General features: G+C 48.6%; 2 protein-coding genes across 2 annotated transcripts; one reads left to right on the top strand and one right to left on the bottom strand.

Moving 5' to 3' along the window:
* Positions 1-2051: 2051 nt before the first annotated feature.
* Positions 2052-12115, top strand: Anxa9 (annexin A9). Its single transcript, XM_051199127.1, has 13 exons — positions 2052-2168; positions 2363-2453; positions 2797-2893; positions 5295-5389; positions 5591-5704; positions 5934-6024; positions 7360-7439; positions 7605-7664; positions 8178-8262; positions 8402-8497; positions 8603-8661; positions 11495-11617; positions 11948-12115. Exons 2-13 carry the CDS (start codon positions 2379-2381, stop codon positions 12008-12010), a joined length of 1038 nt encoding a protein of 345 aa, XP_051055084.1. The 5' UTR covers positions 2052-2168; positions 2363-2378; the 3' UTR covers positions 12011-12115.
* A 696-nt stretch (positions 12116-12811) lies between these two features.
* Mindy1 (MINDY lysine 48 deubiquitinase 1) lies at positions 12812-23677 on the bottom strand. The gene is made up of 10 exons (XM_051199324.1): positions 23453-23677; positions 18282-19026; positions 17614-17671; positions 17115-17179; positions 16529-16687; positions 16070-16172; positions 15082-15224; positions 13904-14095; positions 13481-13630; positions 12812-13307 (listed from the first exon to the last, which is right to left on the bottom strand). Exons 2-10 carry the CDS (start codon positions 18732-18734, stop codon positions 13227-13229), a joined length of 1404 nt encoding a protein of 467 aa, XP_051055281.1. The 5' UTR covers positions 18735-19026; positions 23453-23677; the 3' UTR covers positions 12812-13226.
* Between the last annotated feature and the right edge of the window lie 209 nt (positions 23678-23886).

Here is a 23886-nt window from a genome sequence, read left to right as displayed (position 1 = left end):
CTGTCACATGTATTTACACATGCACAAAGAAGAAAAATTTAAGGATCCAAGCATGGTGGTGCACACTTTTAATCCCAGCACTCAGGAGGCAGAGCAGGTGGATCTCCATGAATTTGAAGCCACCTGGTCTACAAAGTGAGTTCCAGGACAACCAAGGCTACACAGAGAAACCCTACCTCAAAAAACAAAAAATTATTTTCTTTGTGTGTGTGTGTGTGTTGTTGTTATTGTTGTTGTTGTTGTGTGAGACAGGGTTTCTTTGTGTAGCCTTGGTTGTCCTGGAACTCACTTTGTAGATCAGGCTGGCCTTGAAACCACAGAAATCCATCTGCCTCTGCCTCCTGAGTGCTGGGATTAAAGGTGTGGACCACCACTGCTCAGAAAGAAAAAAATTAGACATTGTTGGGCATGGTGCTATGCCTTTAATCCCAGCACTCAGGAGGCAAAGGCAAGGCCAGGCTGGTCTACATAGTGAATTCCAGGGCGGCCCAGACTATATAGAGAGACCGTGTTTCGAAACAAGTAAGTAAATAAAACAAAAATTAGAGATTGATCATGCTCTGATTCTAAAGCTGGAGTATGTTTTCCACTTTAATGAGGAAGAAAATCAGAATATGATTGCCATCGTGGAATTTCATTACCAGTATCCCCAAGCTTATTTCCCCGTGTTGGATAGCAGTGGCTGTATGCTGTAACTCTCCCCTTCGGGGGTTCTGGGAGATCGCAGAGGGCCATTCCTGGGTTTGGAGAGTGGTAGAGGACTAGAAGCAGGAAAAAGATGTCTCCCTGAGCCTTCAGGGGCCAGCCCCGCGGTTTAAGCAACTGTTTAGGCTCCCAGGGACTGAGCACCTGCTGCTCGGTCCTGAGGCTGTGTGCTGACAGCCTCCTCGGGCTCAGCTGTCGGGATTGCATCACTGGCAGCTAAAAGGCAGCGGCAGGAGACCGAGAAATCCGGGCCCTGGGATCCTCCTCCATCTGCTGGCTGCCTTTGGGAGCAAGGTGCTCCCACGGTGCCGGTCTGCAGGGAACACCCTCTGCATTTTTCTTTCTTGACTCTGACTCTGCCCTCACCCCTGATTACCTGTGCGCCCTTCCTTCCCCACAAATATAAACAATCGCCTTGCCTCCCCACCCATTCTGGCTGGCTTTCCTAAGGCATAATCACAGAAACTTCAGGGCTGGGACCCCCTGTGGGGAGCAGGCTGGGGTGCCCTAATGGTATGTGTCCCAACAGGTTTTTCTCTATCAACCTTGAAATCAGCCTGGAGTCTGCCTGACCTACATTCCCCTTACCGCCTCCCCCCTTTACCCCCAGGGAGCTGGAGCCTGTGGTAGAGCCAAGTCAGAAGCAAGACTCAAGAGACTAGGTTTCCGTGGTCCCAACCTGGCCCCGCAGGGAAAGCAACACACAAAGCCTCCTGTGTCCTCCTCGGCTGAGTTGAGAGGCTGAGCGGAGTTCGCTTGCGTGGGTTAAGGGCCAGGTCCTGGGAGGAGAGATGCTAGGCAGGGAGGTGTTTGCTTGTAGACCCTGTACAGCCTGGTCCTCTCCCACGTCTGGGAGGGGCCGAGTCAGAGACAGCTGGACTGGTCTGCAAGAGAGGTCATCTGACTGGCTGTTCAGCCTGGGCTCCTCACTCCTCCTCTCCACCACCAGGCTACACAGGAGCTGGTGCCTACACAGGCAAACCACCAGGCCTCAACACCCACCTCACCTTAGCACCTTTGGGGTAAGTCCTGCAACCGAGCCCTTATCTGGGGGAGGGAGAATTTACCGACTGAGGGAGGAGTAGATTATTCTTTTTCCCAGCATCATGCTGGGAGAGTCTAGTCAATCCAGGTACCCATGTTCCTACAAGGACACATACAGGTTACACCTGGTGATCTAGAGACCCCATCTGAGACTCCTGGGGGGGGCAGATAGGCAGGAAGCCTTGCTATAGGCAGGGTTGCAGGAGGAGGGGTGATAAGGAGCTGTCTCCCACCCTGCCCATCACCTCAGCTGCCTGAGAATCCAGGCCGGGGAAGGCAGGGATCTGAGCCTCAGAAGGGGGCATCATCTCAGACCAGGGTTCAGGGGCCTTGGGTGGAGGGAATCCATTGGTGGATGCTGGCTCCCACAGTCTCCCCAGCCAAATCTGGCTTGCAAAAGAAAGGCCAGAACAGAGAAGGTAGTCTCTTCCTTCTTATTGCCCTCATCTTCCATTCTCACACCTGCAAAGAAGTTTGATAGTCTATCATTCATTCATTTATTTTCTGCACCAAAGGAAAGGGATGGGTTGAGAGAGTCCAGGCTGCAGATTAGAGGCCATCAACAGGCCGAAATGGGACACTCCCCTCAGCTAACCTCTGTTTCCTCCCACAGGGAAGCCAGCAGAACCATGTCTGTGAGCAGGGGAACCTTGGGAGCATCCCTGACCCAGGAGATCCTCAGCTCCCTGGGCCTTGCCAACAAGGTACAGGCTGTTGGGACAGAAACATTGATTTATTCAGTAGGGCTGGTGATTGGGCTTGCCTTCCACCTGCCCAGTTAGTGCCCTGCCACTGAGCCACATCACCAGCCCCAACAATAAATTTCAATTCGTCCACTCAAGAGGAAAGTGGAAATGGCATTGGAGAGAACTCTGCTGGGTGAAAGCCTTGGTGACCCGAGTTTGTCCTTAGAACCCATCTGGGAGCAGACAACGCAGTCCCTTGGACTGTCCTCTGACCTCCCATGCACACACAATAAATGAACAAAACAGAAGTAGGAGGAGGCAGGCTCCCTCCTTCTGACGCCACACTCTCATGCTCTTGCAGACTGCAGCCTGGGGGACCCTGGGCACCCTCAGGACTTTCTTGAGCTTCAGTGTGGACAAAGATGTACAGAAGCTGCTGAAGGCCATTACAGGCCAAGGTAAGCCCCTGCCCTGGGTGTTGAGGGTCTACCTTTCCTTCTTGATATGATTTTTATTTTACTTTATTTTGAGATAGGGTCTCTTGTTTGTAACACTAGCTAGCCTGGAACTCGCTGTGGAGACCAGGCTAGCCTCCAACTCAGACCCACCTGCCTCTGCTTCTCAAGTGCTAGGATCCAGGGTGTGCACCACCACACCTGACAGGGCCTCACTCTATCTCAAACTGGCTTCAGATTTGCAGAAATCCCCTACAGCAGTTCCCCAAAGGATGGAATTACAGGCAAGAGCCATCATGCCCCGTTACAGGTCTATCTGCCTTTCTTTTTCGCTCTTTAAAAAAATATTATTTATTTTATTTTATATATATGGGCATTTAGCCTGTATATATGTCTGTGCACCACAAGCAAGCCTGGTGTCCATGGAAGCCAAAAGAGGGGGTGAGAGCCCCTGGAACTGTACTTTCAGAGGTTTGTGAATCACCATGTGGGTGCTGGGAATTGAACTAGGGTTCCCTGGAAGAACAGCTGATGTTCTACTCTCCACCACTACACACTTATTAAATAAGTGTTTAATTTTTTTTTTTTTTTTGCAAAACAGAGTTTCTCTGTCTGTCTGTCTGTCTGTCCTGGAACTCAGTCTGTAGACCAGGCTAGCCTCAAACTCACAGAACTGCCTGCCTCTGTCTCATGAGTGCTTAGATTAAAGGTATGAGCCACCACCACATGGCTTTAAAAAAATCTTTCTAAGGAGCAAGGAAGGTAGAGTTAAGGATGTTCTGGGAGTATCGGTGAGCTATTTGATTCTAGCATGTCAAGTTCTGTGATGGTGTGTCATACCCAGTCTCACAACACCTTGTGAGGTCAGGCTTATTATTTCCATTCTGCACAGGAGGAAACTGGGGCTCAGAGAGATTATGAGGCTTGCCCAACGTCACATAGCTCATAACAGAATATTCGGGGTTCTAAGCCAAATTAATGTGTCCCACCCCAAAAAAAAACTTTTTATTTAAAAAATTTTATTTCCTTTATGTTTTGTTTTTCTTTCCTTTTTGAAACCACTATACTAGGCGACTTTTGTCTGAATGAGGATTTGAGTCATATTTATTTATTTCCTTCCTTTTTGTTTGTTTGTTTCAAGACAGGGTTTCTGTGTATAGTCCTATCTGTCCTGGAATTTGCTTCAAACTCATGGAGATCCATCTACCTTTACCTCCCAAGCATTAGGATAAAAGGAATGTGCCACCACCTCCTGGCTCTATATGCCTTCCTTCCTTCCTTCCTTCCATAACCCAGGCTAGAATCAAACTCACTCTGTCCCTCAACATGACTGAACTCCAGATTCTCCTTCCTCTATCTCCCTGGTGCTGGGATTACAGGCGTGATTTATCACATCCAGTGTCTCATGCAATACATTTTCTTCCCAATTTTATTTTATTTTATTGGTGTTTTGCCTGCATGTATGTCTGTATGAAGGTGTTAGATCCCATAGAACTGGAGTTACAGACAGCTGTGGGCACTGGGAATTGCACTGGGGTTCCTCTGTAAGAGCAGCCAGTGCTGACTGATGAGCCATCTGTGCAGTCATTATTTAAGCCAGTGTGTGTATGGACACATGTTGTTTTGTCTTTGGCACAGTGGCTGCACTTTACTGATATCTCAGCCAGCAGTTGCAATCCGGTTAGTGGCCTCCCGTTCTGGCAGTGTTCTGGCTGCTCAGGCTCCAGCCTGGTGGGAATTCCTCCCTCCCTCCCTCCCTCCCTCCCTCCCTCCCTCCCTCCCTCCCTCCCTCCCTCCCTCCCTCCCTCCCTTCCGTTCCTGCAGCAGCTCTGTCACTGCTGCTAAAGGCAGCTTTAACTAAATCCTTATCATTCTATTTATAAATAAAACTTGAGATTCAAAGGCTGGGGTGAAAACTTGCTAGCTCAGAGAGGTTGAGTAGCAACTAGCTAATCTTCTCTCCCTTGCTGGCATCTCCCAAAAAGCCTGTCCTTCCTTTCCACCAAAACAACACCTAAATCCCTGCCTGCTACTTCCTGTCCCTCTGCTGCTCTGTGATTACTTTCCGTTACTAACTCAGCCTCCTGACCCAAGGTTAATTTTATTTAATGAAAATGCTAACTTGGGGTTCACAGCATTATCAAATATCCCCCAACATCTGCATATGTGAGTGCAGTGCCCATGGAGGCCAGAAGATACTGGATTCCCTGGAGCTGGAGTTACAGGTGCTTATGAGTCACCTGACCCTGGACTCAGGCCCTCTGAGAAAACAGAACGTGTTCTTAACCTCGGGGCCCTCTGAATGGGTCTTCCCTTCCCTACACTTAGGTCTCTTCCTGGGGGAGTCAGGAATTATTCACGGCTGTGAATTCCCTGGTTGCAGCCCAGGTTTGTCTTGCTTCAGGTGTGACCCACAGCGCCATTGTGGATGTACTGACCAATCGGAGCAGAGAGCAAAGACAGCTCATTTCTCGAGCCTTCCAAGAGCGAACCAAACAGGTGGGACCGATGACTTTCCAGGAGCTGTGCACAGGGCAGTCTCCCTCGAGGACTTGAGGCCTAGCCATGGCCAGCCCCTCCTTCCTGGCTAATCAGGGACTTGGTAGCCAGGCCTGGGATAAAAGTCAGCCAAAGTTTCCCATGATTTAGGGCCTCCCTTGACCTATGTCTGTCTGCCTGCCTGTCTGGGACCTACTGCAGGATCTACTGAAGTCCTTACAGGCAGCACTCTCTGGCAACCTGGAGAAAATTGTGGTGGCTCTCCTACAGCCTGCAGCCCAATTCGATGCCCAGGAATTGAGGACAGCCTTGAAGGTACCAGGAGAGGACAACTGCTGTGCTGTCTGGGGGAAAAGGATACCAACTGAGAGGAAGGACAGTTAACTGGCCTAGACCTCTCCAGACAGTGGACCTAGAGATTTCTATACCCCATTGTGACCGATAGATGGAGAAAGGTCTTGTGCCTCCCCTCCAGCCCTCTGTGGGCCATCATGCTGGGCTAATGATATGGCCCAGTGTCAAGTGGCTTCACAATTTCTTGTAGGCCTCAGGTTCTGCTGAGGACGTGGCCTTGGAAATCCTTGCCACCCGAGCAGCGCCCAGACTGCAGGAGTGCCTGGCAGTATATAAGCATGGTAAGAATGTATGAAGGCATCGGGACAATCCTCTCCTCTCTTATAGTCCTTGAAGATTGGGAACCCTGACTGACCAAATTCTATCTCCTTAAGGTCTCTGCTCCCAGACTCTGCCCTCCCCCCCACTACTGCCAGTGCCTCAGTCTCCCCAGGGGATAGAGCTGTATGCAATCATTAAGGGAAGAGAAACAATGATTAACATAGTCTGGCGCCCCAGGGCAAATTTCGCAGTAATGACATTAGGCACTGTAACAGTCCCAAAGGGCCCCTTGTTACCTTCCCAGGTCTCGCTGCTGCCTGGGGGACAGGTGGTAACCTTTTTTTAAGTCATGCTGTCCCCTATCAGACCCTGCCTCACCTACTAATTTGTGAGCAGCCTTTCCCACCCTCACCTTGCCACAGGCATGTCCTCGTGACCACGTGTACCTCTTTTCCTTCAGTTCTCATTAGATGCCTAATGCCGGTCTGTGTTCTTCACCCTCTCCCTCCTCCTTTCATCTTCTCTTGATTCTGTTTTCATCTTCCTTTTACCCCTTCTCCTGAGACATTATAGTTTCATGTAGACGAATACTTGGAATTCATGATCCTCAAGACAGCCCCCAAGTGCTTGGCTTGCAGCCTCCATGGCTGACATGTTTTGGTTTCTCTCTTCCTCTCTCCCTTCTCCCCCACACCCCTGCCTTTCTTTCTGCACTTGAGATTGAACCCAGGGTTTCAGCACATGCTAGACAAGTGCTTTAGTCCAGACTCTTCTGTCTCTCCCACGCCTGCTCTCTCTGCTTCACACCCTACCTCATCCATCACCTCTTGAATATGGGATACAGGGCTAGGCCCTAACCATCTTGCTTCATAATCAGGGATTCCCTAACTCTAGTTACTGCTGGTTGTCTAACAATGGATGGAATTCCCAGTGGGAAGTTCTGGAGATGAAGTAATTTTCACTACTTGCTGCTTAGGAACATTTTCAGGGTGACCATGATGGCACCCATCCTGGGGACCATCAACCATCAAGCTTCTCTGCATAGGAGATAGATGGATGATTAGGGGGCTGGGGAGACAGCTCAGCAGCTAAGAGCATAAGGAAGACCTGAGTTCAGATCCAGCATGCACATTGGATGGCTCACAACTCCAGCTCCAGGGGATCTGATACCTATTGTCCTCTAGCCTCCTTGGGCACCTCCCCCCCCCCAATACACATAAATAAAAACATAAATCTTTGAGGGAAAAAAGAAAGAAGACTCTTAGGGTCCAGTTGGTCAAGCACTTGGTAAGTCCTAAAGCTATCTACCTCGGGAAAATTCAGAAGGAGTCAAAAGGCCCCTGCTCCTGCCCCAGATTTCCAGGTGGAGGCTGAGGAAGATATCAGGACTGAGACCAATGGCATCTTGCAGGACCTGCTTCTCACCTTAAGCAAGGTGAGGCTTGGCCTGCCAGGGAAGGGAGTTGTGCTCCTCAGGTTGGGGACCGACCAGAGTAGGGAGTTTTGTTGTCTTGTGACAAGGGAGAGCTTGAGAGAGACCAGGGTCTGGACAAAACTCTGCCCCTCCATGGAACCCCCTAAGAACAGTGTCTCCTCTTAGGGGGGCCGTGAGAGATATTCTGGAGTCATTGACTACAACTTGGAAGAGCAAGATGTGCAGGTGAGGACTTCAGTGTGCATAGCCATGCAGTTGGTACAGACTCCCTCCTGGACCATATCTTAGGGCCCAGATCCCGTACACCCATCTGTGCTGGAGACCTGCTCCTGCCTTCTTTGCCTTTGCCTCCTGAGTTCTCAGAATATAACGACATCTGCTGGCAAATTCTCCTCCTGTGGGCACTGGATCAAGCAACACTCCCAAGACCTTATCTTAGGGATTAGCTCCTTGTGGGAGCAGTTGAGTAGAGCCCCTTTCTTAATCCTTCTTAATCCTGCCTTTTTATTATTACTATTATTATTTGAGTCAGGGTCTGTATGGCTCATTATGTAGACCAGGCTGACCTCCAACTTAGAGATTGGCCTGCCTCCACCTCCCAAGTGCACAGAATAAATTATCCCTTTTCACCCTCAGTCCAGTTCCCTTCACCACAGATTTTTGGGGACATTAGAACCAAGGCTTCCAGGCTCCAAACAATGCTACCCCACTCCTCACTGATCCCTTCCTCTTCCCTAGGCACTCCAGCAGACCAGAGGATCCAGTATGGCAGGTCAATGGGTCCGGATCTTTACACAACGAAGTCCTGAACACCTCATCCGAGGTACCCAAGCTTCCTTATCCCCACCCAGCTTGCTCTACTGATGAGTGTGGCAGCCAGGGGTGGAGAGGGCCCTCTTCCCTGTGCTAACAGCCCCACACACCAACTTACCTTTCTAACCACTCCCTATACATACCAAAAGTATTTGATCAGTATCGGAGATGCACTGGGCAAGAATTAGAGGATGCTGTCCAGAACCGTTTCCATGGAGATGCTCAGCAGGCTCTGCTCAGCCTAGGTAGGTACCTACTCAGGATGTGTGGAGGGGTTTTACTGGGATGGGAAGCTGTAGCTCTAGACTTGGCTCTCTAACCCTTTTTATTTTGTTTGTTTTTGCTTCTAGTGTCCATAATGAGAAACACAGCACTATACTTTGCTGACAAACTTCACCAAGCCCTTCAGGTAAGAGGCACACTGCTTCCTCTTTAGCTGCAAAGCACACTCTTTAGATGCAAGCCTGGTGGAACCTATGTGGAACCTACAAGCTGCCATCTTCCCTGTGTTTACAGATTGTCTTGTCATGGGTAGTGAGCTCTGCTTAGAACTAAGTTAGTTACCCACGAAGCACTAAAGTTTGTTTGCCTTAATGTCTATGTACCAAAAGAAGAGCTTGCTTTGTCCAGTATTTGTCTGAGAGAAAGGAGGTAACTGTCACAGTGGTTCTCACCCTCCCCAATGCTGTTCCCCTTTAATACAGTGCCTCACGTCACAGTGACTCCAACCATAAAATTATTTCATTGCTACTTCATAACTATAATTTTGCTACTATTATGAATCATCATGTAAATATCTGATATGCAGAGTATTTGATATTTGACCCCTATGAAAGGGTCCATAGACCCCCAAAGTGGTCACAACCCACAGGTTGAGAACCAGTGCTGTATAAAGAATAATAGGTGGGCATGGTGGTGAAAACCTTAATCCCAAGACTCAGGAGGCAGAAGTAGGAGGGCATTGTGTAAGGCCCAGGTCAGCCAGGCCTTCCTGTCCTTTGGAGCTGTGTCCAGCGTATTACTTACATTTGAATTAGCCCTCACAACTATGCACTGTCCTTGTTCAATTAGATGAAAGACATGGTAAATGCCCCGAGCCCCACAGACCTTTCTCCACATTGGCTAGATTTATTCATTTACTTGGTTTTTCAGGACAAGGTTTCTCTGTGTTGCCCTGGCGTTCCTAAAACTATATAGATCAGGCTAGCCTCTAACACTGCCTTCCCCAAGTACTGAGTGGGATTAAAGGCGTGTCCCATCATGCCTGGCCACCTTGGCTGGATTTCATTCCTGCTATTTATCCTCAAGCTTCAGAGAGAGCTTGATGGTACAACCCTTGCTGCATATGTCCAAGGCCACAACTGTCATCTTCTCTTTTTTTAGTTTTATCTTATTTTTCTTTTTATTTCAGACTTTTTATGTATTGTATTTAACTTTATTTTTATGCATATTGGTGTGAAGGTGTCAGATCCCCTGGAACAGACAGTTATGAGCTGTCATGTGGTTGCTGGGAATTGAACCCAGGTCCTTTGGAAGAGCAGCCAGTGCTCTTTACCACTGAGCCATCTCTCCAGCCCCTAACAGCTGTCTTTGCACCACTATAAACGATGTCTGGTGAGCATGTTGGTGCACTCCTTTAATCCTAGCACACACAGGCAGAAGCAAGCAGATCTCTGTTTGATACCAGCTGGGTCTATATAGAAAGTTCCAAGACAGCCTGGGCTACATTGTGAGATCCTGTTTCAAAAAAGAAAAACAAAAAGTGCCCGGTATATAATTGATCTACAAAGTGATCACTTTGGTTTGAGTAATTAACCAACAGAATCTAGTAATTCTGCTAGAAGAACTATGTCTACTCTGAGAATATATGTGCATGTTTAAAGGAAGTGTAATAGCCAGGCAGTGGTGGCACATGTCTTTAATCCACTGGGAAGGCAGAGGCTGTCAGACCTGTGAATTCAAGGCCAGCCTGGTATACAGACCAAGTGCCAGGATAGCTAAGGCTACACAGAGAAACCCTGTGCTGAAAAAAACAAAAGATAAAAATAAAAAAGGAAGTGTAATATATAAAAGGTGGAGTTATCACATCTTGGTAGACAGAGAAGCCTTCAGCATCATGCTCAACTGATGACTATTCACAGGACAATCTATATACACGCCCTTGTTCAATCATCCAGAGATTTCCATCTTGACAACAGATTATTATACTTAACTGAGAAAGCCTGGTTCATTATAATGAGTCAACACCAGGATTCATTTGAAGACCTGTGGTTATCTGTCTGAGTTCCTGAGATAAAAACAAATCTGTGTGTTAGGAGTGGCTCGGTGGCAAAACACTTGCTTAGCCTATGAGCACACACATAAAAAGGAACAAACACACATCTTAGTGTACCGGGATTCTGCGGAGTCAGTAGAGTCAAGAGACATATACTTGCAGCCGGGTGGTAGTGGTGCTCACCTTTCATCTCCAGCAGATCTCTGTGAGTTCGAGGCCATCCTGGTCTACAGAGCTAGCCAGGACAGCTAGGGCTATTACACAGACAAACCCTGTTTTGAAAAACTAACCAGAGGCATACACTTGTAGTCCCAGAACCTGAGAAGTAGAAACAAGAGGATCAATAGTTCAGGGCTTCTCAAGCATGGTGGTCCACACCTTAAATCCAAACAGTCCAGAGGCAGAGAGGCAAGTGGATCTCTGTGAGTCTAAGGTCAGTCTAGGGTACACCAGACACTGTCTCAAAAACACAACCATGCAGCTGGAGAGATGGCTTGGTGGTTAAGAATTTCTTGGTCTTCCAGAGGATTCAGGTTTGGTTCCTGCCACACATGTCTAGCAGTTTGAAACTGCTCCAGGGGATGTAAGACCCTCTTCTGACCTTCACAGGCATCTGCATATGCGTGGAATACACTCACACAGACACACACATGGGCTGGGCACGATGGCTAGTACCCTAGTCCCAGCACCCTGAATTTAAGGCCAGCTGAGATCGGGGATGTAGCTCAGTGATAAGTAGCAAGCTCAAGGCCCTGGGTTTGATTCCCCAGAAAAAACAAAAAACAAAACATTTATTTGTTGTCTTTTTGTGAGTACAGACAGTGACTCTGGCTCTGAAATTATTGCTTCCCCTTAATTCTACCTTGCCTCTGCTTCCCACCCCCCCACCATGCCATTCTCCCCCTGCCCTCAATGAGAATATCCCCTAAGTACCTGCCACACACTCCCGGCTCTATTCCTTTAACAGGAAACTGAGCCCAATTTCCAAGTGCTGATGCGGATCCTTATCTCCCGAAGCGAGACCGATCTTCTGAGCATTCGGGCTGAGTTCAAGAAGAAATTTGGGAAATCTTTGTATTCTTCCCTGCAGGTGAAACTCTTTCTCTCTCAAGACAGGGTTTCTCTGTGTGGCCCTGGCTGTCCTAGAACTCACTCTATAGACCAGAGTGCCTCAAAATTACAAACCCACTTGCCTCTGCTTCCTGAGTGCTGAATGCACCACTATTACCAGACTAAACTTGGCTATTTCTTCATCTGGAGCCCTGACATCCTAGCTCTCCCCACCCCTAACGTTTCCTTTGGTTGAGCGTGGGACTTGGCAACAGAGAGGAGACTTTCCTTGATGATGAGCTGTTAGAATGCTTGGACCATGGTGGTGGAAATGAGTTTTTCTAACTAACACTGATTCCCTCACCTGCAGGATGCAGTGAGAGGGGATTGTCACTCAGCCCTACTGGCCCTGTGCAGAGCTGAAGACATTTAAGACCTTCCAGCCACACCCTGACATGATATCCAAGAATCTGAGATTCCCATATTTGGTTGAACACATGGGAGACTCCCAAAGGAACAGCATATATCCTAACTTCTTTGCTCTAAATTTCTTTGCTATCCTTATATTTCCCTCATCTCAAAGTGATGTCTTCTACCTCCATTTTGGGGAGGAGTATTAAGATGTCCTTGATAATGTCTGTCCCACTCATCAATCCATACCATGGCTATGACATCTCCATGGTAGTTGAACCTTTTGGCAAATTCACTGTCTTTTTGTTTCTGGGTTAATTTGGTTGGATCAGGACATGGGCCAAGAAGAGGCTTGGAGATGGCGGCATCTTTGAAGTGTACTTAGCCATTCAACAGGAGCCCTGGTTTTGCCCCAGCAGTCACTTTACCACTTATCAACAGGCCCCCACCCTGGCGCCTCCCTACTAATTTCATTATTCTCCCCAGGAAGTCTCAGGCAAGACAATTAAGGACACACACCAGGGCATCAGAACTAGCAAAGGGCCATCTAAGGGCCGTCTCCATGAACTCCTAGTCTTGGAAATCTCAGTAACATTCCCCTAGTTCATCTGTCCATGCAGGGATTTAGAAACTCACCTCCAACTAGAGTTGAGAACAGTACTTCTCACAAAACATCTACCAAAACCAGGGAAGAGGCGACGTTTGGGTTCCCCCTGCTGGCTCTGTGAGAAATGACAGGCAACTTCTCCCTGCCTTTCCCGGTCACATTCTTCAACTGGGTCAAATATTTAACCCCACTGCCCCAGGGTAGGAAAACAACAAATCTCAGTAAAGAAGTTTTTATTTCCAGCCCCCTAGGAAGGCATTACAAATAATAAAGATAGAAACCCAAATCAAACCCTAAAACAAACCGAGATGGGCCTGTGCGGTAGCCAGGGGCAACCTGGCAGGCAGGGACACAGACATTCATTCCAGTTATGTTTCTCAGCTATCAGCCTGGGTGGGTATAGTCGTTGGGAGTTGGGAACCAGAGACTATCCAGCCCCACATCCCATGTGGCCCTGGCTCGAAGAGAAGACAGCAACACAGAAAGGCAAGGACCGAACCAAGTTTGACCTTGGCATCTGTTGCCTGCTCTGACCCCCAGCGGCACATAAGTTACCCTGTATGCCTCAGGGGTTGAGGTGGGGGATCCTGCCTCTGAAAGAAGGGGTGGGTCAACGATGGGTGGGGCAGAGTTAGAGCAGAACACAGTCTGACTCAAGCTTCGACCTCTGTCTCCGCTCTCCAGCTGGGCGTCCAGATGTGGCTCCTCTCCCCTGTGTGGGATTTAGCAGCTAGTTATTCGATAACCTTGGTAGAGGTCAAAGACATCAGGGGTCAAGTAGCTCAGAAGGGTTTATGAGGGAAAACTTGCAGAGACCTGAAACCATATGCATCCTGCACCAAGCAAAGCCAATACACCCCTGCCTACCTAGAGAGGCAGGCTCACCTGGGGCGAAGGGGCCCTTGTTGGCACAGGTTGAACTGCTTGCTGCTGTTGATATTCTTCTTGTTGAAGTTGCTGGGCCAGTTCCAGGTCGCTAAGGCCCAGCATGCCTTGTGGCTGTTGCTGCTGCAGGGACAAGGCAATAAGATAGTCCTAGAGAGAAAAAAGTCACAAGATGGGCTAAGACCAAAGGATGCAGATTCAGGCTAAATTTCTAAAGCATGTTTCCTTTAAATTCTCCTCCCTCTAGTCAAACACAGTCAAGTCTATTATCTGTGGTGCCAGGAAATACACCCCAAACAAGGCCATGACCTAAGGTAACATGAAGAGGTGTGGCTGTGGGGCAGCCTTCAGCCAATAAAATGCATGCAGGTCACTTCTAGGAAACAGCTCAGGTGCCAATGGATTCTGAAGGGCCCCACACACCTGGTCCACCTGCAGCTGCTTCTCGGGAGAGCCACCCGCACCCTCTGCTCCATGGCTTTTGCCTAGGGAATGACTCAGGTGGAAGTCAGAGTCGCAAAAGCAACTGTCGCCATCCACATTATGTAGGCTCTCCCACACCACCTGCTCCTCCTGTAGAAAGCCCTGGTCAGTGACCAGTAGGTATAAGTGACTCTGCAAGAAAAAGACATTCAGGGCTAGTGCACTTGTCTCTCGGTAGCCTGGCAAGTCCAAGTTCCCTGGATTTGGTCCTCAGCATATATCCCCTTACATACCCCTCCCTCCCACAAGCCGAAAAGACTGAAAATTGATGGGACAGGTGATACAGAGGCAGTTTACAGCCAAGGGCAGTCAAGAGACCCTCTGAATCAGTGCTGACTGGAAATTTCTTAAGTATGTGTGGCTTTGGGAACCAGGGAAGGACGCCGGAATGTAGGTGAGTGTTCTGTAACACTCCTGGTTAAGGAATCCTCGGGGTATAGTAGCACACCAAATCCAGTTTCCTCCCCTCTTTCCTCTGCTTCTCTGTTTGCTGATGTCTCTAGAGATAAACCCTTTTGAGAGCCGGAAAAACTGGGCGTGATGACACGTGACTACAATCTTAGCCACCCCCCCCTCCCCCAGGAGGTAGAGGCAGGAAGATGAGAAGTTCAAGGAAAGGCTAGGTGCACACCTTTAATCCCAGCAGACCTCAGAGTCCCAGGCCAGCCAGGGCTGTATAATGAGAGTCTAGGTGCAGGTAGGGAAGCAGGACAGGACCAGCCTCTCCTACTCAATTCCTAGAGAGCTGCGGCTTCTAAGTCTAAAGCGCCACTGTCCCGTTTCTGTCCCTTGGCAGCAGGCTTACTCCTCATGGCCTGCTCTGGCCAGTGTCGTTCCCGGGCAGCACTGAGAAGGAGCGCACTGTATCGTTCTCTCTTCTTGCACATATTCCTACATATATAGATTTCTTTTTATCAACCTGAGTCCCACAGTGAGGACGGACTGAGGCAGGATGCAGCCAGTTGGCACTGGACATACATCATGAATTAGAAACAGACACTTGTGGTAAACCACAAGGATTTTGGGGGGTTATCTGTTACCGAGGCTTAACCCACTCTATCCTGCCTGACACAGGGAAATGACACTGTTCCTGCTCCCCTCCTCCAAAGCCCCATCACCTTGTGCTTAGTCATCGTGCTAAAGTGGTTGTTTCGAAAAAAGACACTGAGTTCATCTTCCTTAGCAGTGGCTGTAAGCTCACACAGGCCATGGTAGGTCAGCTGAGCCGCAGTGGTCTCCAGGAACTGCTCTGCAATCAAGCCTGCCAGAGGCATAAAGCTGGTGAACCTTGGATTAAATCCAAACCCATGATAGGAAAATGCAAAACAAGTAAGGGCTGGGGGTACTCTCAATCTTAGATGTTTTGGCAAGCATGTAAAGATCCCCACTGCAGCCTTGGGTGTGGTGGCTCACCCCTCTGGTCTCCTGGGGAGGCAGAGGTAGGCTAGGCTGATGTCTGTGAGTCTGAGGGCAGCATGCTCCACACAGCAATTCCAGGTTAGCCAAGGGTTAGCTACATAGAGACCCTGTGCCAAGACAACTAAAACCCCACAACCCCCAGCTTGGCCCCAACGCAAACAAAACAAGGTTTGTCCAAAAAGCCCCAGAAGCCTCCAGAGCCCCATTCTGAAAAGCCCGACCCCCACCCTGGGGTAAGGCTTCAGATTTAGATTCTATGCTTAGCATGTACAAGGCCCCAGGTTTGATTCCCAGCATGGCATACACATACAAGTTGAAGCTTGATAATGCTTGTGATCCTGGTACTCAGGGGCTGGAGGCAGGAGGATCAGAGGTTCAAAACCACCCTCAGCTACAAAGCCACCCTGAGCTATGAGAGATCTTATTGGCCCCAGTCCTCAGGGTTGTGATAAAACCCCTTCCTAAAGCCTGACTGTATTCACTCAATCACTCAATACAAGTGTACAGCTGTGATTTGAGCTCTCAGAAGGGCTATGTGGTGATTTCGAGGCCAGCATGAACAACATGAGCCCCTGTATCAGGAAAAAAGGAAAAAAGTCACCTCTCTGTATTAAAAAACAATACTAAGACTACTCAGCCGCCCTTCCCTTCACATGAGATCACAAGGAAAGAGAGCATCACCGTCACCTTCTGTCACGAGGTTGGGGTCACCGGAGTGTTTACAGGTGATGATTTTCTCTACCAGCTGGTTGTAACTCAGTTTCCCAACAGCACTCACAGCTTCGGGACTCTGGGGAGAAGGATGGGGTGGGGCAAAAACAAACTGATGTTTTTTTAAAGGAAGGAAATGCACCAAGCCCATTGGACTGCGACTCTATGATCAAAGATTCCTGAACTTCTGATGTTCAAAGACCTGATCTTATTTGTGTATGGTTTCCCTGTATTGGGATGAGACTCCACCCAACAATATTACAATGCAAGGAGCCCTGCATCAGTTCAGGCTCTAAGTCTTACTACTCCTCAAACTAATCAAACTAATCACACCCCTCCCTAGATGCCCCTGCCTTTTTTTTTTTTTTTTTTTTTTTTTCCCCTCATTCAGGCAAGCTTGAGCTAGTGGAGATTCACAGGACCTCCTGTCCTCACCTGTGGATCAACAAGCCAGCCATGGTACAAAGGTATGCCCAGCAAGTCAAAGATGCTGCATTCGGGTGTGTACTCAAAGTCAGAGACGCCTGTGAATCGCACATTGACATCCAGACCTGTGGCCAGTTTAGGGAGCACTGTCATTGCATCATCCACATTCTGGTGGGAGAAAAGACAAGGATGGCTAGTCTAGCCTTCCTACTTCTCACCCCCCACTCCAGACACAAATCAGAAATCCTCTTTCCATTGCTGGCTTTCTTACAGCCCATTTATTTCAATCCCCTCTATTTTCCCCCCAAGACAAGGTCTCACTATATAGCCTGGTTGTCTTATGTAGACCAGGCTGGCCTTGAACTCACAGAGATCCGCCTTCCTCTGCCTCCTAAGTGCTGGGATTAAAGGCATGCAATACTATGCTGGGCTGCCTGGATCCCTCTTTACCTAATTTCTTTTTTTCAGGACAGAGAGATGCCATTCCCCAGGGAGAAGACACCAAGGTTAAGGAATCACCCGCAAAGGCTTTTCAATAGGTTCAGGGTTCTCTTGCAAGTCTGCAGACCCTATGTCCACTGCCCTCTTGCCTCACCTGCTGAAAGTTAAGTTGAAGGCCCTCAGACTTCTCCTGGGGCTTGATGGATAGGAGGCAGTTTCCTGTAAGACAGGAAATGTATCAGCCTATCCTACCCTGCCAGTTGTCCCAGAAGCTCAGCTTCTTCCTCTTCTGGAGAATGGGGGAAATGTCTCAAGATCATGGATTTTCAAACTCTAATCCAGAACTTTAATGTCTCAGAGGAATAAATAGGTTTATAGAGGTGAAAGACCCACCCAACTGAAAGCTAGGGACAGAGGCCAGGGCTACTGTTTGGTGGTAGAGTGCTTACGCAGTGCAATCAAGGCTTATGTTTGATCCCCAGCACCAGGGGTGAGGTAGCAACTTCAGGCAGAATTGGTGCTATAACTCCAAGATCCTGATACCTTGATCTTTGCTCTTTACTCTACAACTTTACAGAAAAGACACAGGCTCTTCCTTACCCTCAATGCCATATCCCAGCTCCAATGAGCATCTCCCCCAGTGAGTCACCTACCAAGATGTGTCATGAGCTCATCTGATGTGATCATTTCCTTCTGAGGGGGCAGCTTCACCTGAAGGGAGAAGGGTGGTAAGGGAGCATTTACCTCTAGCAGCGAAGGAGGGACACATAGAGAGAGAAGGGTCCAAACTAGGCATGGGGGCTCATGACTGCAGTTCCAGTATTCAGGAGGCTGAAACATGAGGGGGTGAGGCCAGCCTGGCTTATAGTGTAAGACCTTGCCTCGCATCTCCCAAAAAGTCTGGCTTCAGAGTCCCTCAAGTTTTCGGTAACAATGCCCAGTTCACATATGCCCACCTATCAGTGCTAGCTGCTGGCCTGGCCAGTGCTCTTAAGGACCTCCTGGGACCGCCAACAAAGCCACCCTCCTGGCCTCCCACAGATGTGGGAGGACCCACCTCACGTCCAATGTACAAGCTTGAAAAAAGCTCCCAAAGTGCTCTTACTGGAGAGGAGTCCCCAGTGGAACCCTGCACCATTATCTGCCCAACCAACCATCCCCCACTTGGTTAGATGCCGTGTGAGACTGCAGTAACCGTTACATCGCATGGCATTGTAAGGAAGGGTGGTGTGAATAAACCAAGCACATCTGAGAGGCAAATCTGTGGACATCTTAATCGTCCAGTGCCTCACAGCTCACGGGCTGAGCTCTCTGGTCTTACCTTCCACTGAAGAAAGAGGATGTTCATGATGGCCAGGAGAGGACAAGGGCCATTGGTACTCTGGGTGATAATGGGGGTCCGTTCTCCCTTCCAGGGGATCCACTTGACACAGTAGAGATCCAGATCAGGCTGTTGGGTCCTGGGGGACTGGGGAAGTTCCTGTGGCTTAGAACACGGCTCTCTTGTCTCTACTTCAGGTGATGTTCCGCATGGACTTGAGCTAGCTTCAGGAGGAGGACACTCAAGATTGTCCGCATCCTGGGCTGGTGGCAAAGCCTGGTCTCCTCGCTCCTGTTGTCCAGCTGCCTCATCAGGCCCTACAACACCCTCGTCCTGAGGGTTGTCCTGTGGGTGTTTTTCTGGTCTGGACAGAGCCTCATGGTTTTCAGATTCAACAGCTTCTGCACTGCTGGCCTCACTGGGTGCTGGGGGCTCTGCCTGAGGTGGTTCCATAGTGAGGTTAGGTTGGTGAGGGGGATGAAGGTGTCCCTTGACCTCAGGGACCTTGCCTAGATAACTCTGATAGGCAGAAGAGAGACCTGGACAATAAGAAGGTCATTGAGTTACAGAGCAAAGGGACAAGAAAAGTCTGGAAGTGAGCAGTGCTGAAGGCCACTCTGGCTCCAGCTTCAGCTGTTCTCAGCGTGTGAAAACAGAAGGCTTCGGCTCATTCTCCCTCCAGCTTGCTGTGAGCAGATGGGATTGCCAGGGCAGGGATGGAAGACACTGGGTGGAACTGGCTTCCCTGAAACAGAAAATGATAGGGAATAAAGAAAGGTCAGAGGGGTTTGAAGAGATGCCTCAGAGCACTGGCTGATCTTCTAGAGGACCAGGTTCAATTCCCAGCAGCCACATGACCCTCACAACCATCTGTGACTTCACTTCCGGGGGACCTACTGCCCTCTTTGGCACAGACACACAGGCAAAACACCCACACACAAAACAGAATAAGATACTTGAAAGGTAAGCGCAACGCCCAAACACAGAAGGAAGAGGGCTGGAGAGAAAAATGTTAAAACTATCCTAAAGTAGGTTAGTGGCATAGTGTTTCCCAAGCATGTGTGAAACTCTGGGTTTGATCTCTAGCTTCTCCAACAAACAAACAAAACAATAAACAAAAACAATCCTTACGGTTACTACGTGATGCTTAGCCTGCCTTGTTAAAGGCACCCTGTGTCAGTTACAGATAACAAACCTTGACCCTTCCCAGAACACTCTAAGCATGTAGGCTGTTCGTGTCCTTGGGGATACCTTTTCTCTGATCACTCCAGGGACCAGAGAGTAATCATATGATTTGGGGATGAAGGTGCAAAAAGATTAACACCATGCTCCTAAATTATGTGCCAAGATGATAAGGTAGAAAAAAATCCTGTTCCTCAAATGACTGCATTTATTTAGTTTTGAGACAAGGTCTTACTATGCAGCCTTGGCTGGCCTAGAATTATGTATGTGGACCAGGCTGGCCCCAAATTCAGATCCACCTGACTCAGTGCTGGGATTAAAAGAGTGTACTACCTGTCTCGGGAAAACAAAAACAAAACAAACAAAAAAAGTGTGTACCACCACGCTAGGCTATTTCCTAGAATTTTCAGGGAGGTTCCTATGTCAGTTACCCATGTGCTGATATCAGAGGCGTGCACCATCATGCCCAGCTCTCGGAAGACGTGGTAGAACCTTACACAATCCCAAACCAAGTACAGCTAAAAGGCTAGGGAGGGGTTTCCTGTAGTAAAGGGAAATGTAGGTCACAGAGCTTGTCGAGTTAGATAAGCAACTCTGTAACCTGGGCATCCCTGAAAAGACTGAAAACATTCTACACCAGCGACCTTTAGAATAGTTCATCATGTAGTAGAGACCTCCAACCACAGGGTTATTTTTGATGCTACTTCATGACTATAATTTTGCTACTGCTGTGGATCATAAGGCAAATACATGTGCTTCCCTATGGTGTTAGGCGATATCTCTGAAAAGGTTATGTGACTCCGTCCCCAAGGGGTCGTGACTCACAGGTTGAGAAACACTGTTGTAAAGAGATGCTTTGTGCTCCATCTCATTGTCTGTTACATCACTGAAACAATGGACCCAAGGAATTGAAATTTCCCCCAGGAATGTCAAGCTGGGAGGAGAAAACACTGATGCTTGCAGCCAGACAGACAGACAGGAACTTGTATCCAGGAAAAGAGATTTCACAGACTTCTAACATGTGTCCAACAACCTTGCAAGATAAGGATAAGGCAGGAGCACACAGTGACCTACCGAGACTGTTTAGCTATGTACAACTGTGGCTCTACTTAAACTGTACCCTTGATTTAGGGCTCTGTAGATGGACTTAGGCGTGTACCCAAATCACTTTGTTGCTAGACCTAATAATGTGGTCACATTGAATACATCTCTGTAGTTGCTGTTGTTTTTTCTGCTTTTCATTACTATTATTATTTTATTACATTTATTTAGTGTGTGTGTATGTACACACTCGGTGGCCAGAAGGAAACTTTCAAAAATTTGTTCTCTATTCCACCATGAGGGACCTGGGATCAAACCCAGGTTATTGGGCAGCAAGAGCCTTTACCAGTTGAGCCCTACTCTTCACTATTAATTCAGCTCTTTTAATAGGCTTATTGAGGACAAGAGGCCAAACCTAGCTTATTAGGAATGCCCAAGGCACAGGCTCTGATCCTACCACCTTAGAATATTTTTTGTTTTGTTTTGAGACAGGGTTTCTCTATGTGACAGTCCTAGCTGTCCTGTTACTAGCTCTGTAGACCAGGCTGGCCTCGAACTCACAGAGATTCACCTGCCTCTGCCTCCTGAGTGCTGGGACTAAAGGCGTGCGCCACCACTGTCCATCTCAACACCACCTTTCCTTCCAGTAGATTGCTCTCTCCATCTAGAGTTGGCAAAACAACTCTTCAGTTCCTATTTGTTTCCAGCAGCACCTGCGCCCAGAGAGATCCTCTCGCTCGGATATTTATATAAAACAGGAAACTGCTGATTATTGACTTACATTTAAAATACCCTCGGGTTGGAGAGATTGCTCGGTGGTTAAGGGTATATACTATTATTCTAGACAATCAAGGTTCAATTCCCAGCACCCACAGAGGGGTTTACAAGGATCGATAACTCAAGTGGCAGGGGATTTGGTATCCTTTTCTGGCTTCTGAGGGAACCAAGAATATGTGGTATACATACATAAAGGGAAGCTGCTGTGGGCTATTTGTACACTGTGTGAAGGTATTGCTGTGATTGGTTTAATAAAGAGCTGAATGGACAATAACTAGGCAGGAGGGGATAGGTGGGACTCACAGGCTGAGAGAGGACTCTGGGTAGAAGAAAGGCAGAGTTGCCAGTCACAGGCAGAGGAAGCAGGATGAGCAGTATGGAGATGAGGTAACAAGCCTTGTGGGAGAACATAGATTTAAAAAGTAGTTAGAAACACACCTAAACTAAGACTGAGCTTTTATAATTAATAATAAGTCTCCATGTCATCATGTGCATGTTGGCAGTCCCAATGAGAAAGTACTACAGAACACAGAAAACACACACACACACAATGCTCATATATAACATGTTTGCAAGATATATTATGTATGCTCACATATTATATCTGTAAATAATATATATATGATCCACCCACTAGTTGTGTATAGTGACAAAGGCCTTTAATTTCACTACTAAGGGGGCTGAGGCAGGAGTATCTTTGAATACTGGACCTTTTTACTTGCTGCTATCAGCACTAAGCATCAAGTGACACACAGATGAGGCTACAGATAGAGACAAAAAGCCACAGTCTCTCTTCAGTCTCCTCACTCCCTTCCCTACTCATTATTGGAGATAAAAAAATGGGGAAGTCCTGGGGGTATAGCCTAGTAGCAGGTCACATGCTTTAACACGTACGTGCAAGGCCCTGGTTCCATCCCCAGCTCCCTAGCTGAAGAAAAAGAAAAACAGGGAGGAGTTAAGTCTATTAGGAATCTTGTCTTTTTTTCTTTTAAATGACATTTGAGATAGGTGTCATTGTGCATGCTTGCACACACCCTTGATTCCAGCACTTGGGGGACAGAGACAGGTGAGTTCTGGTTGCCCAGGCTAGCCTCAAGCTTTTGGTAATCTTCTCGCCTCAAGTTTCCCAAGTGAGTTTTAAGTGGTTTGTGACATGCCTGACCTGAACGCTGTGCTTTGTCTTAGCTTCTCCTTCACCTGCTTCTTATAAACCTTCAGGTCTCGGGGCTGGGAGAAACCCGGGGGGGACAGGAATGACATTAGCTGGTGGCATCTCGGGTTTGCCAATCCCTGCCACTGGGGGACTGAGGCAGGAGGGCATCTAGTTCAAGGTTTCCTGGGCTATGGGGAAACATCAAAGTTACTGAAAACAACCCAAGTTTTGTCACCCAAATCGGTCATTCTCCTGATCAAATGTAATTTGTGCTAGCTGCAGGTAATTTATATTTTATTAATTTAGAATCACACTAGCAAAATTTATCTGTTTTTTGTTCCTCTCTCTCCCATGGCACTTAGGGTGAGTATTGAGTATTGAAACAGAGGCCTCGCCTGGGAAATTTTTAAAAGCTTAAAGAGAAGAAGTGAGGCTCATTTTCTGCTCAAGGTTAGAAATGATCAATAATTAAGTGGGGGTTGGGAAAGCTAGCTGACCAAAGAAAGGAGTTACAAGAAACCACTGGAGGGGAATGGGGTCTCACAGAAAGTGGGATGGGCAGGGAGAGGATGCAAGGGAAGGCTCCACCTTGCAAGGCCCAGGGGTGGGAAAGTACCTGTGGGGGCAGGTGAGGGGGTTAGAACCCCAGGCCCCGTCCTAGTCAGCAGCAGAAATTACTACACAGTGGAAGCTGCATATTAAATAGGTACATACTCAGCTTCAAGAAGACATCACCCATTCTCAGGACCCTTCTCCCCTGAAGTCCTTTTCTGGTCTCACCCAGTCTCCTCAGCTGAAGGCAAACCTTCACGGAAACAATACTTTGAGATTTTCTCTAGAATAACTCTAACACTGCAATACTTGCTCCCCAGGAGAGGGAGAGACTTTGCAGGGATCCTATAAGCGACCGAGATGGAGACCACAGACTGGGAATCAGGTGTCAGCTCCCCCCAGCCGGAGAGGGAAAGGAGAGCTGCGGGAGGAGGTGAAGAAGACAGCTCGAGAACAAAGTTTTTACCTTAAGGAGGTGGATGCGGTCCCGGGAGTGGGCGAGGACTCAATTCTGGCGGGTCGACGCGGGAGGAGGGGACATCGTCGAGGGGCGCCGCCTGCGCCAGCTGCCTCCCAGCTGTCAGCCCGGGAGCTTACGCGGCTTGACACGGGTTGACTCGCGCGGCGTCCAGCCTGGGTCGTGGCCACTTCCGGACTCACGCCCGGCACCGGGGACGCCGGGGGGGGGCGGGGGGCGAGGGCCGGCGGCGCGCGGTGGGTGGGTGAGGGCGGGCGGGCGCAGCCCGGCGCTCCCAGGGCCTCCCGGCGTCTTCAGGATTCGCGAGCGACCGAGTCTCCGGCGTGCGCTCCAGGCCCTGCCTGCAAACTGGCTTTCAAAGGAAGTTTGTGGTTTTTCTTGTTCTTTTTTCCCCTCTCTCCTTTCCCTCCGTCGGGACAAAG

The sequence above is a fragment of the Phodopus roborovskii genome, unplaced genomic scaffold, assembly GCF_943737965.1.
Source record: "Phodopus roborovskii unplaced genomic scaffold, PHOROB, whole genome shotgun sequence".
Taxonomy (NCBI): domain Eukaryota; kingdom Metazoa; phylum Chordata; class Mammalia; order Rodentia; family Cricetidae; genus Phodopus; species Phodopus roborovskii.
Note: the sequence above shows the minus strand (reverse complement) of the source record. Positions and strands in the feature narration are given on the sequence as shown.

Bases quoted from the DNA above. Each gene is read 5' to 3' on its own strand.
- Mindy1 (XM_051199324.1), bottom strand. From the start codon at position 18,734: ATGGAACCACCTCAGGCAGAGCCCCCAGCACCCAGTGAGGCCAGCAGT. The intron at 16,688-17,114 runs GTGAGGCAAGAG...TTCTCCCACCAG, and splicing joins TTCAACTTAACTTTCAGCAG to AATGTGGATGATGCAATGAC. The intron at 15,225-16,069 runs GTGACGGTGATG...TGCCTCTGGCAG, and splicing joins CCCCAACCTCGTGACAGAAG to GCTTGATTGCAGAGCAGTTC.
- Anxa9 (XM_051199127.1), top strand. From the start codon at position 2,379: ATGTCTGTGAGCAGGGGAACCTTGGGAGCATCCCTGACCCAGGAGATC. The intron at 5,705-5,933 runs GTACCAGGAGAG...AATTTCTTGTAG, and splicing joins AATTGAGGACAGCCTTGAAG to GCCTCAGGTTCTGCTGAGGA. The intron at 11,618-11,947 runs GTGAAACTCTTT...CCTCACCTGCAG, and splicing joins CTTTGTATTCTTCCCTGCAG to GATGCAGTGAGAGGGGATTG.